Here is a 20992-nt window from a genome sequence, read left to right as displayed (position 1 = left end):
ACACACACACACACACACACACACACACACACACACACACACACACACACACACACACACACACACACACACAGTGTTCAGCAGTCGTTTTGCTGCTAATGGGCATTGTTTTACAATCTGTTGCCAAACACAGATGAATAAACAATTTACCAGATAACCAGGGATGGCAGCAAATGGGTCCGTTATAAAGTATATGCAATAATAACAGCAGTAGTGTTGTTGTTAGTAGTAATGATCATTTATTAGAGAACTGTTTAAACTACTAGTCTCTTTTTTTAAGGAGGGTATTTTTGTAGATTATTGAGGTATTCCTCAAGGTTTTTGTTGTTTTTAATTGTCTTGTCTCGTACTCACAAAAATGCATTATCTTCACTATAAACTAAAACCCATTGACAGAGCCAGTTACTGTCTCACGATATGAATTCATTTGAAGTAATTAAAAGTTGCATACAATTACGAAAAGTTTTTCCCTTGACTTGTCTGACTTTTCAGATACCTGTGTTTAATATCAAAAATATTCCCCCCTCAAAGCATTCATTTAACATTTTGGAAAATACAATTAAATCCTTTGGTTGCCAGGCAGTAAGGAGACTACAGGTATAGTTACTGCTCCCAACCAAGAAATTCTTGTTTTCCTTGAATTGGTAGATTACATTATCTGTGGATTTAGCCAGAATAGCTGTTTCAAGTCATTGTGCTAAATTTAGCCAACCATGAGCAGCAGTAGCCATATGGTGCATTCACACCATATGCAAAACAGTCTTTTGCGAGTCGCAATTCAAAAAGTTAATGCAAAGGCATGGAAAGCTAATCGTGTACCCAGAACATGTATGGCACTTTTACAACATGCCCAGCAATGGTGCTTGTTTTGGTCGTTATCTAGGCATCTGCACTGAGATAAGCCCCGCCTCCTCTCTGGCGCATTTAGTTTGAGTGACACGAGTAAACACAAATCATGCCGCAGTCAAACAGGCGAGTAATGAGGTCAATCTTTACCCCGGTAGCACTGTTAGATTAATCGGACATATACGAGTGTTTCCAATCTTTTATCTAACTCTCTGCCAGAATGCAAACCAGCCTATTTCCTAACATGTCAAACAGTGACAAGGTAAGATTGCTTGCATCTAACTAAACTGATGTTGTTACTTCATTTCACCATTTTATAATTCCTAAAAACAGGAATTCCCAATTCATGATGGTTTAAAACACCTTCTTTTTAGACAGAATCTGGGAATGCCACCAAAATCGAGAAGAGTAACATTGCATGTCTCTGGGGAGTTCTTCACAGCTGAGAGTGAATGTATTATGTCTGTCCTGTTAGGTAGTGTATGGGCTTATGATAATTCATTTTGAGAAGATGAAAGTCAAACAGGAGATGTTAGACGGCATGGTGGATGTAGGAAATGGGGCTGCCTTGTTATAGGTAAAGTCCTGTGGGAGTGTGTCTCTGAGTGAGAATGTGTCATAAGCAAACTGTCACTCAAGATGCAATAGTTTGGTTCGGCACAGAATGGAGACTTGGATTTCAAAAAGTGAAGTTTAATATTGGGAGTGTTTGCACACCTGTGGCACTTTTAATTATGAGAGAAATATTAAGAATAATATCTCATCTACATTGTCAGATCTTTTCTCCTGAGTTCTTTGGTTTCTCTTCACTGGTTGCTGGGTGATTAGAGTGTGATTGGCACTTGGATCAGAAATAGATCTCAGAGCCATGAAGAACATCACACCATGGTACTGGAGGTGGGAGAGACACGTTTAATTTGTGAGAATGTACCCACATACATCCAGGCAACCGTGCATCTATACAAATAAACCTTAAACACACAAGACTCACACATCACACAGTCACACAGCATCATTGTCACGGTTATTTAAGTGTCAGATCAGGAGTCTGAAGGCTTAATTGCCAGTGTGAGACATTGTGTGCGTGCGTGTTAAAATCTAGGCATGTGACTCAGACTGTCAGTGATATTATTATCGTCACATCTGACATAATTTCCTAAGAGACTGCAGAACTTTCTGTTCAGAACAGATCTGCGTTATTCGACTGGTTTAAAACAGGTTTTGTGGCTTAGATGGAAAACATTTGATATCCTTTTATGCTAAAATGGTATGTTTCAAAGGATTAAAAAAGACCGTGAATCGATCAGGGAAAAGAAGGATCAAACATATAGAATGAAATAAGTTGCAGCAGTACATTCATAAACAGTGGTATTGCATTTTTCCAAAGATTTCTGACTATTCGTGCAGATGTGCCATCCTACTACTTTTTTTTTTATCCTAACAAATACAATTATAATTGCATTTATTTAAAAAAAACACCTAAGAAATACATTGTAAAACATCAATGAGCCATTCAAAAATGCATCAAATTAGCTTGAGCTAGATTTTGTAAGACTTGTTTTTTATCAATTTCCCATTGAAAGCACCAGATGCTGAGACCTCATACATCAGAGCAGCTGGGATAGTTACTATTTGGAAAAACAATAGCAATTTAATTTAATGTTATAAGTGTGTGTAACTGACAACATGAAGGGTTTAAAATAGAGATGAAAAAGAGAGAAGAAGTGATGGGTATAAAAAAAGACATATTTAATTAGATTTGGTTCCATATTTCGAAATGATTTACTGGAAGAACATGTCTTCCCTGAACAGTAATAACACTGTCTCATGAACTCAAATGTGTTATTCTCCCTGTTCCCACACTGCATTGATATAGTTTGGACAGTATCACTTTCTTTATTTTGTATTGGTTCCTGTGCTCCAGATAATTGGATCTGAATAAAGCCTGGCATAGGTTGAAGTGCTGACATGATGGTGTTCACATGTCATAAACAAGTAGAGCATTCTTAGCCTTTTCTCCACTTACTGCCTTTTAGAGACATTTAAAACATAGGCTAAATGTAAAAACTCCAAATATGTTTTGTATTTTGAAGATTTTTTTCAGTCAGTAATTGTCTTAAGTCTATAATCCACTGAAAATAGCTTCCCTAGTGAAGCACTGTCAGGCATGTACCGCTGGCATCTTCGCTGCTGTCTAATTCCTGGCCTTCAGCTGTGAACACACACATTTAGGTGACATGCACAGTTAGGTACATGCCACTGTTTTTCTCATTGTTATGGTTGACTCTTCTGTATGCTTAAGACAATCTGCTGTATTGTGCTTAAAATTGGAAAAATGTAAAGAAAGCTTTTGAATCTTGCCCTTTTGAATCGATACAAATTTGAAAACCTTTATACACTCAAACAATAAGTCAGTTTAGTCAAATATAGGGCAGTAAAGAATCAAACAGAAAAAACATAATGTGTCACTTTCCAAACTGCACAGCATCTCCCACTGCGCCTCCAAAGTATGTGTTGGATCTGGGATTCTGCTCTAAACCTGATTCAATATCAGATTTTACCCAAAATAGTATCATTGCACTTGTTGGTATAATGAAAGCCGGCACAAAGCTGTTGATTTCTCTGGAATTAAATTGTAATGGAGACATGTTTTTTCGTCATTGAATCTATCATTCCCAGAAATGTGCCATGGTCTATGTCAATGCACACAACCCTGTGTTAATGTTTGAACTCATGTTAATTTGTTTGTTTTTTTATTTTCGAGAACATTTGTAAAAAAGTTTAAGCCCACCTGCTGTTTTTATCCAATCAGCAAACAAAGCATTTCGGGAAGATGAAACCATTAATTGTATGCCACAAAACTTCCCAAGGACAAATAAATGAAAGAGAAGTTGGATGTGTCCCTCATCCAGCAGGAAATATTATATTTTTAGTGTCCTTTACAAAACAATTAAATTGGCAAGAGCTAGGCCAACATAAGCAATCAAACCAAATTAAATGTGATGACCCGGGATGGTTGGAGTTTGGCTGTTAATCCACAGCTGGCTTCCACAAATTCACTGTAATACAGAACTCTCTTATTCCAGCTTTTCTTTCCACTGGAAATCACAATACATGCAACAAATGTTTAAAGACAAATCTAAAAGACAAATGTGTCTATTGTTCCTTTGCTGCAGGTACACTTGTCATTATAGAGGCTACAAGGGCAGAGATAGGAAACACTGAAACAAATTAATTCAAATGCAAGTGACAGCAATTATATATTCTCTTTTGGCTGTCCCAATCCAGGGAAATCGATACAAAAGCAGTACAATTATAAATATCCTGCAATTTTCAAGCAAGATTAGTATGAATTAATATGACCTTTTACTCAGTAGAACAATTATCATTCACTAACCCTCCACAGCCAGTTAAAAGACAGTAGACAGGACGGCAGATAGCTTGCACATCTTCCGGCACAAACTGAAAACTCATCTCTTTCGACTCCACTTCGAGCGTTAGAACTATTAACGAAGCACTTTTATACTAATAAAGGACTGGCTTACCTAAAGCCAGTTGAGTAGCACTTGAAATGTTTGGCTCTATGAAACCTGATGTACTTATATGATTCTGTTTTCTTCAAGGTTGTGTCTTCCTGGTCGAATGTACTTATTGTAAGTCGCTTTGGATAAAAGCGTCAGCTAAATGCAATGTAATGTAATGTAATGTAGTGTAGAGAAGGGCAGCATAGTTCAAAATAAAAAGCCAAATTAATGGATGTGACATTTTGAATTAGCCATTTCTGTTTGCCTGACATTAAAACATCTTTGCATTTCTGGGGAACACAAGGCAGAGGTTATTGATTCTTTGCAGAGAACATAACTGCTAACAACTGCTGCTTTGCTGTATTTTTTTGAGGGAGTCCCAGATATAGTATGACCTACTGTGTGTGCTAGGCAATGAGCATTTACCCACAAAAGCCAACAAGAATGTGTCAACATTGAAACTAGGGGATTTGGACAGTTGTTGTAGCTGTGCTATATCAGTCACAATTGCACACTGTATAGATTTGAGATGAGATTGCAGTGGCTGCATGTGGGCTTTTATTTTTCAATAGTTGTGTGTGGAAACAATAGAGTCTGAATCTAAGAAGATGCAGTCACCTCAGACGCATGTGTGTGGGTGTCAACATGGCGTTATACACTTATATGTTACCCAAGATCTCAAATAAAGGTGCATCTCTAACACTAAACATGCTTTTAAAAGAAGTGCTATGCATATTTCTTAATATTCACATGAACAATTGATAATTGTCAGTGGGAAACACTCTCATACAATGTTGACTTCAGATCAATTATCCACCCACTCCATATGCAGAGAATTGATAATGGTTACATAAATATGTGAACACAACCTTTCCACAAATATGCAGGTACTATGCGACACTCAAGCATGCGCACACACACACACACACACACACACACACACACACACACACACACACACACACACACACACACACACACACACACACACACACACACACACACACACACACACACACACACACACACACACACACACACACACACACAGTGACCTTAGTGGGTGAAAGTTCCTGACACATAAGCTGAATGAACCTTCACACACAGGCTTCTGATCATCAGAGTGGAAGGATTCCTTTACAAATAAAGCCCACACTCACTCAGAAATGCACATGCATGCATTTTGACATTCTCACACAAGCATAAATGCTCATAGGTGAAAGTACACACACACTCTCACACACCCATTCTTACACAGAGCCCCCTCCCTCTATCTCTCTCTCCCCACAAACAAACATAAACACACACTTAGGGACAGTGTTAATTGCTGGAATGACTGATGAGACAGAATTACTGACTGAAGCAAAGAGGAAGAAGGGGAGAGACGGGATAGGACCGGTGGAGGAATTAAGGGTTTGCAGTGAAGAGGTGGAGGAAGGGGCCAAAGCTTCATCATCATCTCCCAGGGGTGCAGGCTGAAGTGGCTTGATTATGCATTCAGCTATTTTTGCAAAAACCACACACCTCTCAGAAAATACAGCCCTGTCAGCCTACTGCGGCACACAGCCTCACCTTCAACTATAAAATGTGTTGTGTAATTCTAATTTACAGAAAGTAGGCAAAGGAAAATGTATATATTGATTATTAAATATAAAAACGGTTTATTAATTGAGTTGATCCATTATGATTTGACATCTGGTTGATTATGATATATAATATTGAACTTAAAACGTGACTTTAAACATGTTTATAGTTTATAGTAGCCAGTACAGCAATGAATCTCAAAAGCAGATGTTAGGTAGGAAGGTACAATACATGCTGTGTTTTGTGCACAGTAACAGCAAAGATACTCTGTTTCAGCACAGCAGTGCAATAGACTTGAGCATATAGGCAGACACTGTTATTTACACACACTTCTAAGCATCCTTAAACAAAGCACACCGTGTTGTATGTGCTATGTTCCTTGTATAGTACATACTGTACCTTACACACTACAGTATATTGCCTTTGTTAAAGACTATGTATTACTTGACATGGTTCTTGGGCACCAGAGAATTATTCCTCAAGGTTTTAGTTAATCCTTCATTCCTATTTGAACGGTATGTTGGTCCATGACCAGATTTCCTCTCATATTTGCTGTTGATATTCTTGATCATCATAGAATGAATCTGACCATACTCGTTGATACCTTGACCTTTTCACTAGTACCCCAGTCAGGATAAATGTGCTACTTGTACACAAGAGGTATCAAAATCAAATGTGTGATAAGTTCAGACTTGTTAGACACAGTTACACAAAAACACGAACAAAACAAAATCAATGATAATTTCAAATATAACTCTACCTTTCCTAGAATCATGAAAGAAGTGAGTTTTATTTATTTTGTCAGCTATCAAATATAACTATTTCTACAAACCGTGCTAGAATGGACTAGAATGGTAAAGGAATAGCTCATCCCTTTGCTCTCTCTAAAGATTGACGAAAAAAAGCCAAGAACCATTCATAAAGTTTTGAATCAACACATTATATTTTGTTTGTCTTATCAGTACATAACATCAAACTGATGTTTAATGAGGATCTGTTTACCTTCTAACGGAGCCAGGTTTGGCGTTTCCAGTCTCACAGTTAAGCTAAAAGGAATTATGGCTGTAAATTCATATTGAGGGGACATACCGTATCTAAGAGCTGTATCAACCTCTTATTTAAATCTGAAAAGGGAATGTAAATAGGCATGTTTGCACAACTATTTTGTTAGGTATGTCTTTATACATCAGGCTGGAAACTCTAGAAGTGCCTGAGGAAATGTGCTGTCTGTGTTTTTGTGCTTTTGTCTCTCTTATCTATACATGTATTGTTGTTTTTGCATGTAGCATTCTAATTTGTGTCTGTAAACAATCTGCTTGAATTGCTTTTACTTATAATTGGACTAACTAACTGATAAGTTGTAACCACTAACAGACAGCAATCGCCTCACCACAGACTTTTACCGCAAAGAGGAAAACATCACAGTGACGCCGGTGAGAGGAGCCATCTACAGCCCACGCTACCCCAACGCTTACCCCCGCAATCTGCTGTTGTCATGGAAACTGCTGTCCCCACCTGGGAGCCGCATACACCTGGAGTTCGACGGACACTTCGGACTGGAGGAGGCTGAGAATGGGATCTGCAGGTAAGACACAGGATGGAGGGAGGGATGATCTCAGCAGAGATGATTCGAGCTTAGTAGCAAAACAGACAGAATGAGACACGGACAATGCCTGAGTGGAAGTTAGAAGGATAGAGGTACTAAAGAAGAGCAAGTATTGATGAATGACAAGCTACGGTAAAGGAGGAAAGTCAGATGAAAGTAACTAATGATCCAGAGTGTGAGTAAAGATATGATGGATTGGACTGTTTGGAAGATAACAGGAAAAGTTTATGGAGCAGAAATCTCGAGTTGAAAGGCTGTACAACAACAACAACAACAACATCAATACAATATGTTAAAATGATCTGATGATGTATTCACATTAGTGCACCAACTAAGGATGTAAGGGGAACTAATATAATGAAGGTGTTGGGAATGGATGGATAGTTGAAGTTTGCTTTCTTGGCAGGAAGAAGTTTGTCCTTGAGGTTTGAGGGTAGGAAATAGACTTTTTAATCCCCATATGCAACTCAGCCGTCTTCGTAAGCACCTTGCTGAAAAGACAATAGGGAGCAGCAGGGGGGAGAATTTGGAAAGGGTTAGCCTTACCCAGTTTTTTTAATCTTGTGTGTGTGTATGTGTGTGTGGTGTGTGTGTGTGTGTGTGTGTGTGTGTGTGTGTGTGTGTGTGTGTTGCACTCACTAATTGACTGTAGCATTGATTGCTGGAAAGTTTTTCTCACAACCTTTCCTACAAAAGGATTGTTTGCCAAGGTGGCTTTTAGTGATTTAACATTTTGATTACCATAGTTGAAGTATTAAAGACAATACAATCAACATCAATTGTGCTTAGCAGTGTCAGAATGAGCTGAACGCACACAATAACTTTGAGGGAAATTAGTTTAACAAAGTGGGTCTTATTTTATAGTGCACATTTTTGTTTTTGTAATTGTCCACTGAATTCCTAAATGTCACAGTATTTTATTTTCAAAAGGGATACAAAGTACAAAGATAAGCCCCCTGTTTATAAGCCAATTAATTTCCCTCAATGTTAATTTCTTTATTGGTAAAGACACATTCATGTTTAACCTTTTCTTTTTGTTGCGATGTGACATTTTCATCATCCATCTTTTGCTCTTCCCTGCCACACATTCATCTTCTTCTCCATCACCATCTCTCGCTCCAGGTATGACTTTGTTGAAGTGGAGGACCAATCAGAGACCAGCACTATAATTTGGGGTCGCTGGTGTGGGCAGAAGGCACCGCCTAGTCTCAACTCCAAAACCAACATGCTCAGAGTCACCTTCAAGTCTGACGATTACTTTGTTGCAAAGCCGGGATTCAAAGTCTTCTACTCCCTGCTGGTGAGAACACACACACACACACACACACACACACACACACACACACACACACACACACACACACACACACACACACACACACACACACACACACACACACACACACACACACACACACACACACACACACACACACACACACACACACACACCACACACACACACACACACACACACACACACACACACACACACCACACACACACACACACACACACACACACACACACACACACACACACACACACACACACACACACACACACACACACACACACACACACACACACACACACACACACACACACAGACAGAGTGATGAATCATGATTTGTTACATGGGACACAGCTTAAAGGTTTTATTATTATTTTTGTCACATCGGGTTCAGCCCAAGTACCACTGTAATGCTTGAGGTAAAGTACTTCCTTCACTCTTTTACCTCCACAATAAAAATGAGAGATGGGATCATGGGAGCAGATATGTCGATGGGAGAGGAGGAAGAGGGAGAGGGAGGATCTAGTTACACTGTCAGTGTAATGCCAAAATGCATTAGCCAACTGTTCTTTTCTCACACGTCCACTCAACAGTAGAGGAGAGATGCAGTGATAGGGGAAACGGGGGAGGAGGGGGGGTGACGATGAGAAAGTGTTCGCTTAAAGGTTGTCAAACAAACGGATAAGGAGATTAACTTTGTCTTTCTGTCAGGGAGAGAAAAGAAGAAAGAGAGGGACTGATTTGAAGATGTTCTCCCACTCTATAATCCAAAAGAAAATGGGGAGAGAAAGAGCAGCTGTTGTAATGTTCTCCGGTTTTCTCTTTTAGTGCAGGAGAGAGAGAACGGAAGAGACATAGAAACACAGACAAGGTTGAACCGGTGGCATCGCCTATTATCTGAGAAAGAAAGTCGAAAAAAGAAATGTGTACTAAAACCTCTACACTTCCCCAGCAAAAACATTTATTTTCTCTCACCCGAAATACAAAGTTCCAAGACTTTTTACTTGAGTGATAAGCTGTCATCATTCCTTGGGTTTTTGTTTCCGACAGACCCAATAAAAGGACGTGTTTTTTCAACACTTTATAAATTCCCTACCCTGTCAGATAAATTCATTGGTTTCTGTAGAAGATGTTAACATTAATATACTTTCTTTCTTTTGTTTTTAAGCAAATGCCACTCAAACTGGAGTAAATCATTCATTTTTGGAGGATATTACAACTGCAGATCAATACACATTTGTAGTTAACTAGTATTTATGGCAGAAGGGCGGTAAGGGATGAGGGATGTAATCACCTACAGTCAGGGGCGGACTGGGAGTAAAAAGTGGCCCGGGGATTAATTGACAGACAGGCCCACTTAATGCGCGGCATGTATCGGCCGGCCGGCGACGAAAGTATGTTACTTAACAAAAAACCCTATGCATTTAATGTTATTTTGGACCATTATTCATATAGTAATCACATTACCTGAGCCCTTGAGTTGCCTAGAGCAAAATAGTTACAGCATATATTTAATGATTTTAATGTTAACAGATAATTGATGCAATAACATTTGGACCCAATTTGCCTGACTTGACGCATGGAATAAAACATGGGCGTACTGTAGGAAGCATCCTCAATGTGGGTGTAACGGAGGTGATCTCTGGGCCTATAGATCTCGGCCTCCGTTACGGGTAATATAGCACTAAAAACATTGCACAGGAAGCATGGGAATATATGCAATTTATGTAAGTTTGTCTGTCTCTGTTTCCTGGTTTCATGTTAAAAGTGTTCCCCTTCCCCCATGTCTGTGGCTGTTGATTGTGTGCACCTGGTGCCCTGTGTTGTCTCCTCCCCCCCACCTATGTCGAATTGCTGATTAGTGTGTGTATTTAGGGTCTGTTGCCCTGTCTGTTTGGAGGCTGGTAGTGTGTGTGAGATCCTGGTGGCTGCAGGCTGTGCCCACGTGAACAGCAGCAGCAGGATTGAGGCTGTGTGTATTGTGTTCATGCTGTAATAAATGCCCACACCGGGTTATATTTGGGACGTGCTGCCTCTGCCTCGTTGCTTGGTCTGGGCCGCTCAATTGTCAGCTTCACAATTGGTGTCAGAAGTGGGATTGACCAAGTGAGGAAGTGAGAGTGATGGAGGAACTGCGGGAGATGATGAGGTCACTCCTGCAGCCGGTGAGCAGCAGTTCGCACGGGAAGAGGAACGGAGACTCCGGAGGCAGGACGGCAGATTGGCTGGAGGCTCGACGGGCGCTGGCTCTGCCGCTGAGGCATCAGAGATCCTGGCGGAGAACCAGAGATTGGTGCAAGAGCAGAAAGAGGAGCAGCTCTGGTTACAGAGGGAAGAAGAGAGGAAGGCAGAAGCATTGAGAATGGTTGGAAAGATGGCGGCGCACACTCAGAAGAATAACAAGCCAAGGAAACCTGGAGGAAAGGAGTCGCAGCTTTTGATAATTGCCAAAACTCCGGAGTTCGTCCGGGAGGTGATGGGTTCCAGCGCCGGGGCGGGCAGCGGGGACTTCCACGTTTACCGGCACCTCCGACGCAGGAAGAAGCGGGAAAAACTGAAGCGCAAAATGCGGATGGCAAAGATAGCCGAGAAGGTCCGTCAGGAGAGAGAGCGCGTCAGACCGCAGAACCAGCAGGAGTGCATGGAGAGGAAGAAGGGAAGCTTCTTTTCGACTTCACGGCCCCCCCTGAGGAAGCCAAGATTCCTAAGACATTGTATTTCCTGGGGAGAGGGGTAAGAAAATGTAACAGAGGTGATCTCTGGGCCCATAGATCTCGGCCTCCGTTACGGGTAATATAGCACTAAAAACATTGCACAGGAAGCATGGGAATATATGTAATTTATGTAAATTTGTCTGTCTATGTTTCCTGGTTTCATGTTAAACGTGTTCCCCTTCCCCCATGTCTGTGGCTGTTGATTGTGTGCACCTGGTGCCCTGTGTTGTCTCCTCCCCCCCCCCACCTGTGTCGAATAGCTGATTAGTGTGTGTATTTAGGGTCTGTTGCCCTGTGTGTGTATTTAGGGTCTGTTGCCCTGTCCATTACAAATGTGGGCTGGTAGGATTTAGGCAAAGAAAAAAAAAAAAAAATCCCGATATTCCCAACTGCCAGTCCGCCCCTGCCTACAGTGAATAAGCCTTTGTAGATTTTAAACATCAATATCAGAGAATAATAAGTTACTTGTATCACGCTTAGCTAACATAGTTATGCATTCTCCTTTAAGCAGAAGTAACAATTCCACAATGTAAAAATACCCAATAGAAAGTCTTCCCAGTTTTAATTAACCTAAGAAACAGAAGTATTGGATGACAACCATAAGATTGCTATTTTGGGTTAATATTAGTGCCTGTATTTCCCCGTATGTATGTAGTTCACATAATTTACAAAACATTAAAACAACAGCAACAAATCCCTATAGTGTATTCTTAACGATGTCCAGACACCAAGATTAAGGTGGCGTCCCTATTGAAGGCAAATCAAATCAAGACAATCACAGAAATGCAGATGACCTCCAAAGCCCCACACCACAACAAATTAATGGTTTGCCATAGCAACATGGCACAAAGTTCTAAGGGCATCACAGCCACAAATGTGTGTGTGTGAGACAAATGAGAACGTGTGTGTATGAGACACATGAGAATGTGTGTGTGAGATAAATGAGCCCCCAAAGAACCTCTGCTAAAACCACCAGCAAGCAACTTCACACTGTTCAACCCAACATGATGACAACAAAGTAAAAGTTCCCCAAACTATAACTCCCTTATCTCTCTCTCTCAGATGTTCTCTCTGCTGCCTTCTCGTCTTCCCTCCCTCCCCTCCTCACCCTTTGTTATTCCTCCTCTGGTCAAATAAACGCAACTCTGTGTAGAATCCAACTCCTGAGGTTTATCTTATTGGATCCGTTTTACCCATTTTTCAAAGAGCCCCTGTTTTTGAGTATGTGTTTATATCTTTCACACACACACACACACACACACACACACACACACACACACACACACACACACACACACACACACACACACACACACACACACACACACACACACACACACACACACACACACACACACACACACACACACACACACACACACACACACACACACACACACACACACACACACACACACACACACACACACACCCTTTAGCTAGACTGGAGCTGTATGTGTGGCTTAATTTAGCAGGTCTAATTTGTTCTCTCCAGACCTGTCGAACAGATAAGAGGGAGGAGGAGAAGAGGCACCTAGAGGAAAGGAGGAAGAGCGAGGCAGAGAGAGAATGAGCAGAAGCAGCATTGGAAGGAGAGAACAGGTGTCTAAGATGGTATCAGCATGTCAGCTAATCACTGAAACAACCTGAACTGAGAGCGGCAGACAGAGAGAGGCATGTGTGAGGTAGTGAGATATGGAATAGACTGTCGTTGACTAAAGAAGAATACATGAGGGGAAGCAAAAAAGTGTCAGTGTGAGATAAAAAAAAAGAAAGGAGAGTGGAGTCACATGAAAGCATACGGGGAAATAAGAGTAAACCCTTGCCATGTCAAAATGTGTTTGGGTCTTGTTTATTTTTAAACCAGAGCAGCCACACTATGAACTCTTATCACGGGTGTGTCAAAATAAGAAAAGTGTGTTATTTGAGGCAAAGCGGAGGATGTGAAATGCAGTAAAAATGGCGTTTATTGCTGCCGTTGCTGACTTTTGTGGCTGCTTTAAGAGGAGCATCGTGTCACCGGAACCGTTTGCTTAGAAAGGCTCAATGAAACCTCAAGACTGCACAAAAACATTATATTTATTGTGTAGAGAAGTTGCTCTCAGTTGATCTTTGTAAGGCTTCACAATTGTATAGATTTTGTATTGTGTTTGTTTGTCTCCCATATTGATTTTGGCTGTGTTGGATCATACAAGTAACAGTAATGTATTTTTGATGGGTATTCCAGAGAATTGCTGCTAGCCAGGTGCAGCGGGAAATTACTATTGATCAGGAAATAGGATCCAAGCTAGTTCCCGGAATCCCATAGTCACTCAACATGTGTGATTCTCATACTGAATGGAGATTCCTCAGAATTTCACACAAAATGATACCAACAACACCCCATTGTGTGAGCATCTACTAACTTCAATGTCCTTTGGCACTAAGTGAGATAACCGGTCATGCGGAGTAAAGTGGACAGGGATATGCTCTTGCCTTCCTCCCCATCTACCCCACACCTAATCCTCAGACGCACAAGTGTCCAACTGTACAAAATGGGGGTTGAAAAGGGCAGCTCCCTGGTGTCCCCTCCACTAGACTGCAACTGTAAATAACAATCTATTCCCTCACCACCGGAGAATATGGCAACATTGCCAGCAATATTATTTTTCAGCCTCCTAAAGAAATATTATACATGATATTTTTTTCAAAGTTGATTCAAAAACAATTCAGCTACAGAATGAGCTTCTGAGCAACTTCATTGTGAAAGCACTAGGATGGGTTAAATGCAGAGGTCCAATTTCACTGTGTGCTGTGTGCATGGACATGTGTGTGACAATTAAAGAGGGTTTTATCCTCCGATTCTAATCTAATCTTCATAAAAAATCCATTTATGACTACTACTATCTAAAATATCTAAATGCTACATTAACATTTATATACTGCTTGGTTTAGCAAAACTGTAAGCAGTGAATCTGAGGTTTAAAAGGGTTTCCTCACTCATAGCCTGTTTTGTCTGAAAACTCTGCTTCACTAAGGCTTGTCTATAAACCTTAAGCCTCAGACAGGTAGAGAGCGGCTCAGGCCCAACCCATGCAAGACAACATTTCCATTCAACTAGAACTAGAGATAAAAATGTGATTGTAATTTGAGAGGGAAAAAGTTTGGTACTGTAGCTGGCAGAGACTTCAGACTGATTAGAGGTTTACAGTCCTCCCTCTTAATGTTCTGTCTCATAAACCTTTTTCCAACCATAAGTGTCCCAGATGTGCTTGATGAAGCATTTAACCTTAAAAGGAAATGAGACAAGGAATCTGTAAACATGCATTTACTCGCACACACACTTAGGGGAAACCTTCTGAACTCAATCACAGCTGGCTTGGATGTACACGTGCATTTATCCAAAGGCTACATGGGAGAATCTGTTTAACAAAAACTTTCTCACACACACACACACACACACACACACACACACTGAGGGCACGGTGTCTTTGAAGTGCATTTGAGAAAGATTTACTGTTCCATATTGACCGTGGATGGTATTTAAGACTCTAAAAGAGATTGGAGTGCCAGTTGAGTTGATGTACTGTGTGTGTGTGTGTGTGTGTGTGTGTGTGTGTGTGTGTGTGTGTATGTGTGTATGTGTGTATGAGAGAGAGAGAGAGAGAGAGAGAGAGAGAGAGAGAGAGAGAGAGAGAGAGAGAGAGAGAGAGAGAGAGAGAGAGGGCAATGGAGACAGTAAGAAAGAGATAGAGGAAGAAAGAAAAATACAAATAATGTGTGCATGTGTGCCAGATATGTAATAATAATAATATGTCAGTCTGATGTGTTTTTATAATCTAAACATGCTTTGACCAGAGTCTGACTGCTTCCACAAACACACAGAAAGGCATGCTGGGACCAGCTTCACTGGAAATTATTTTATGATCATACTGACAGTCAGTCAGTCAGCCAGCTACAGACAGATACCTGAGAACCTTGGATAACCGTACATAACATGTTGAGCTCCACCCCAAGACAACTATTTTTGAGATAAAGGGAAAAGGAGCATTTGAGTGATATATAGAATTAATTTGCCTTAGGCTGCACCTTGGAACTTTTTACATGTGGATTCATTTCTGTTTTTTAACCTCAACGTCACTCACAGTAACTGTTATCAAATATTATGTACCATATGAATGCCATGTCTGAGAAATGAAAAAACAAGTGGCTTAATAACTCAAGTGCAATAATGTTTTTGCGTCAGTGGGCTATCTAATAGAACAGATACACTTTTACTTTCAAAGCAGTTTCAGCAACAACAGGACTTTTATGCATAGCAGAGCAAAAACCCGTAGGTCACTACACCCTAACACAGGATCATGATTATATTATTCTCACCTAAATCATATACACAGTTGCTTTGGGAACTATTGGCAAAAGCTTTATTTGACCTTAAGTCGTCAATCAATCATAATCTCAAGTTATCTGAAAAACCACTTTAAGGTACTCAATTCATTTGGTGGCCCTGAGTAGAGACCCCCTCACCCCATACTCCCGCAGCACCTCCCACAGTAACTCCCTGGGAACTCGGTCATACGCCTTCTCCAAGTCTACAAAACACATGTAGACCGGATAAGCGTACTCCCAGGCCCCCTCCAGGATACAAGCGGCCGAGATGGGTTTTCTCCGCAGGGTGGCTGGTGTCTCCCTTAGGGATAAGGTGAGAAGTTCGGTCATCAGGGAGGGACTCGGAGTTGAGCCGCTCCTCCTTCGCGTCGAAAGGAGCCAGTTGAGGTGGTTCGGGCACCTAGTTAGGATGCCACCTGGGCGCCTCCCTAGGGAGGTGTTCCAGGCACGTCCAGCTGGGAAGAGACCAAGGGGTAGACCTAGGACCAGGTGGAGGGATTATATCTCTTTGCTGGCCTGGGAGCACCTTGAGATCCCCCAGTCAGAGCTGGTTGATGTCGCCAGGGAAAATAAAGTTTGGGGCTCTCTGCTGGAACTGCTACCCCCGCGACCCGACCACGGATAAGCGGGAGAAGATGGATGGATGGAATTCATTTGGTTTGATTTCTTGAGTGTCTCAATGTCTGCTCAATCGACCAACTGATGAATGGTTATTCCTGTGTTCCTCTCCTGCAGTATGAATCTCCCCGGCCTGCGTCCAACACCAACTGGGAGGCCGTCACCATACTCATCTCGGTGAGTCATGCACATTCACACTTTATAAATAGTTATATATTAGAATTAAAATTTTAAATGCATGATGATCTCAGCCAAATAGGAGATATTTTTTCGGCAAAAAAAAGAGCCATCAAATTAGCCATTTAAAATACAAATAAATATATTGATATAAATGTGTCTTTAGTAGTTATATAAAAACATAAAAATAAATGTACAGCAAGGAAAATGTTATCACCCTCTTAAGTGTTTTTTGAAAACCTTTCATTCATTTGTTCCAAACTATGTTTTAATAACTGCATATATTATTATAGAAAAAATAACGTGATATTTCAAAACCAACAACCTACCTGCCTTCCAACCATGTCAGCTCACATATAAATGTGTTCTTAAGCACATCAGGGAACAATGGCTTTACCAACAGAATATGACATAATGCCATTTGCATAGGCTAACCCACACAGAATGCATTAATACACTTGAGCATGAAGCCTAAGATTTAAAATGGCATGCTTCTATAGTCTAATGTTTTTATACATCATTGTAATCTGTGTGTGTTCGTGTATAAGAGTAGTGGGGTCCAGTGACATGTGACCGTAATAATTAGTATGCATTGGGCTGTGTGGGTGTATGATTTCCATGTTTATGTATGTCACTGCCAGTAGAGATGGGAGTCACATGTAGTCTCCTCCATTTTATATTCAAATGGCCCTGAACTAATCTGTAATCATGGGTTTCTCCCTGGGATTTGTGACCATTTTACATTAGGGTTCGTGGTTGCAACTTAAATCAGAAAATACAAATAGCGATATATTAATTTTTTCATCTCTTCGCCTCTCATTGGTTTTCAAAATTCCTGACTCATAATGTAAAAACAAACAAAAACATTTAAAATTTATGGTGGAAATAAAAAATAAAAATTGTATCAGATGGCAGTATGTCGTTTATTTGAACAATAATCTAATTGAGCATTTGACTTGTCTTATGTGGTGCCATAACATGGTTTACATACACACATTTATTGCAAACAATATCATAAAACGTTCATTTCAATGTATACTTATTAAGTCCATGTATTGAAGCTCTTACAATAAATGTTAACTTTGAAACTAAGTCGGAGTAAACTTTAGTTTTCATGTTAGTTCCATCTCAGCTACATCTGTGTATACAGCTGCTGCGTGAGTTGTCCCCTCGCTGTCCAGTAACTTTTAAATGAGGTTACACTTTATTTCTATAAGCATAATAATGGTGGAACAAACCAACACATTTCAAGGAGCTTTTGACACATAGCTCTTTCATATGTGCTGTTGGTATTAATGTATGAATGAACAATTGCTAAAGTAAGAATGTACCTAAATGAATATTATAATTGGTCATTTTGTCTTTGACTTTTGTTATCTGCAGGACAATGTTGGAGGGCAGATGCCAGTGGCAGTCACCGAGGTTCCATTCTCATTGGAGGATTTGGACCGGACCATTGCTGCCTTTGAAACTGTAGAGCAGCTGTTCAGGTCGCTCAGCCCAGACACCTGGAGACAGGACCTGGACAGCATCTACACTAAAACACACATACACTATAGATCCAGGGCCTATCATCTGGCAAGCAGACATAATAAAGGTAAGATATACTTTATATCTCCAAAGTTTATAAGCCATACATTAAACTGTCCAACAAATAAATATAAATAATCTTGAAGAGATTCAGTTTAGACACAATGAAAGCAAACATACACTGTCCTTGCATGACAATAATCAGTTTAACCATCAATAATATAAGTGCTAACACCAGAATTAGCTGACACATTACAAGATAGTTTAAAAAACCAAACTGAAATTCAACACTATGCAAAAAAGTACACATTTGTTGGATAATATCAAACTATAAACAAATACAAAGTCAACATTTAAGGAAGGCTCCAGTTCTGCAGCATTTAAATAGTCATAAATGTACCATGTCCCTACAATATGTGTACATCCAGCAGATTTGCATATCACCTACTATACAAAAGATGAAAAGGAACAACTAATTATGCGAAATGTAAAATATGACCTAAATGGTGAAGTGTAAAAAGGCTGTAAAATGAGTGAATGCAGGTAATAACGCAAAATGTGGCTTTTAATGTGATTGAAAATCCCAAAGATAATACCAGGGAGAAAATTGTTCAGACATAAAAATGTAATTTGGGGTTTTAGTTTTTCACTTGATCATATGCATCAATCTGATTCTCAAGCACATGCAGAGATTTTTTTCTTTGAATGTAATGAGACGTTCAATACAAATCCTGACTACAGGTCCAGTATTCACACAAAGTCAGTAAAGTTCATGCAGGACGATTTAGAGTGGTGTCTTTGATCCCATTTTATTGTGCTACAGATGGTGATCCTCCACAACTCTGCTGCACTCACAGTATTTCGCTGCAGACTGGTACAGTCACTGGTACAGTAGCTGGTGTAATAGAGGGGGGGAGGGGGGGGGGAGAGCGTGATGCCTCGTGCTGACCAAGAATGAGCCACACAACATGAGGCCCATTCTTACATATTGCGCCATACATAAAACTCAGTTGTACAACATTGCAGCGGACAAAGTTAACGGCTCTGTAATTTTAAGGGAATTATGTCTGTGATGGAGCCATATTACTGCTTTGCGATGAAACATTTACAGAAATGGAGAAAGAAAATTGACTTAAAAGAACATTCAGATGATTCTGGATGTGAAAGATAGACATATATAAAAGTAAAATGTAAATGTTTGCCCTTTTTCTAGTATGTAGAAATATAAAACATCAATAGTAAAAAAAAAAAAAGGAAGGAAGCAGCTCCTGCTGAGTGGTGATGCAACAACCTACTGTAGCCTGACTGCAGTCGTTGCGTCATCAAATGAGCAGTTTGCCCTCCTGGGTTGAAAAGTGAGTCACTGATTGATTTAAGGTGACACGGAAACAGCGGGTTCAAGGCAAGTCTGGACCTGGAGTCACTGACGCAATAGATGTTGCCTAGAAATGCACATAGTCTTCGCACGAATATGCTTATCACACACAGACGTCACACAATCATGGGGCATGAGTGTGTCTACAGTAAAATAACTATAAAGCTTTTAATCGAGTGCTTTTCACTCCGTCTCTCACCTGTTCCTCCGTATCTCTCTCTCCCTCTTTCTACCCAGTGGCCCTCCTGTACCTTAGTAAACATTTGTGCCTGACAGCAAATCTATTTCTATTATCAGTGCATGCGTGTGCTGGCAGGCATTAAAAGGTCTATATATTGGGAGTTTGTGCGTGCTGCAGCACTACAGAAAGGTGCATATGGTACAGTAGGTGCTGCAGGTATTTCATCCACTGTACGGCGTAGCTTTCTCTAATTGGAAATTCAACCTGTGCAGCGAAGCAAAAATTTGCCTCAGTCAGCAGCTTAGCTTTGTTTTCATTAGGAGACACACACAGTCGCTCACGCCCACCTTTGTTCCCATGAAGGACAGTAAGCCTTATTATAATAGGCTCAGTCATTGGTACATGTTCATTTATAAAGCCATGTTGGGTAAACTACCTTTTTATATCTGCTCTCTGATCTCTCGACGAATTGAAAGTACATATTGCCTTAGATCTCATGATGTTGTTTTATTAAACGTGCCAAGTGCTAGGATTGTCTTAGGGAAGAAAGCTTTTAGTTGTGCAGCTCCACTAACTTGGAACAGTCTGCAAACATGTTTAAAACTGAGCACTTTGGTTCCCCTGCATCATTTTAAAACTCAGCTGCGTGACATGCTGTTTGATACTCATGGTACCTGTCACTGTAAATAGAGTTTGTAAACTGTACCCTGTACATTATGTTGTTTGTCATCCTTATTGTTGTTCTGTTGTTTTTATGTTACATGTGTAACTAATGTCCTGGAGGTCACCCTTGAAAAAGAGATCTTTTGATCTCAAGGGGCTTTCACCTGGTTAAATAAAGGCTACAAACAATATAAATTGGGACACTTTTAAGTCCAAGTAACTAACACATATATAATTCATGAACAATAATAACACATACCCTTGTCGACAACTTTAGAGCAGAAACTTATTTGATAATTTTCCCTTTTTCATGTTGGTTGCTGTTTGAGCAACATAGCACTTTTTGCAGTCTTGCTTTCTCCTGTCTGTCGTTTCTCCTCCACACTCTGACAGGGTTCCACGCCACTGCCTTTCTGAGATTACACTTATTCCCCTTAAAGAGACACAAGCTCGGCCAAGCAAGCGCAGGAACATGAACAGTATACACCCCAACACATTCAGGCATGACGTGT

At 40.4% G+C, this 20992-nt stretch overlaps 1 protein-coding gene across 2 annotated transcripts in view; it reads left to right on the top strand.

Moving 5' to 3' along the window:
- pdgfd (platelet derived growth factor d) overlaps positions 1 to 20992 on the top strand; it is a 48519-nt gene that overhangs the window by 16504 nt on the left and 11023 nt on the right. The window contains exons 2-5 of one of the 2 annotated variants that reach the window (XM_034225620.1): positions 7350 to 7539; positions 8683 to 8860; positions 16672 to 16731; positions 18115 to 18328. In XM_034225620.1, the coding sequence (XP_034081511.1) occupies positions 7350 to 7539; positions 8683 to 8860; positions 16672 to 16731; positions 18115 to 18328 (642 nt within the window). Of the gene's footprint in view, positions 1 to 7328; positions 7540 to 8682; positions 8861 to 16671; positions 16732 to 18114; positions 18329 to 20992 lie in introns of both variants that reach the window. The other variant, XM_034225619.1, reaches the window with a different exon arrangement.

This window comes from Gymnodraco acuticeps, unplaced genomic scaffold, assembly GCF_902827175.1.
Source record: "Gymnodraco acuticeps unplaced genomic scaffold, fGymAcu1.1, whole genome shotgun sequence".
Taxonomy (NCBI): domain Eukaryota; kingdom Metazoa; phylum Chordata; class Actinopteri; order Perciformes; family Bathydraconidae; genus Gymnodraco; species Gymnodraco acuticeps.
Note: the sequence above shows the minus strand (reverse complement) of the source record. Positions and strands in the feature narration are given on the sequence as shown.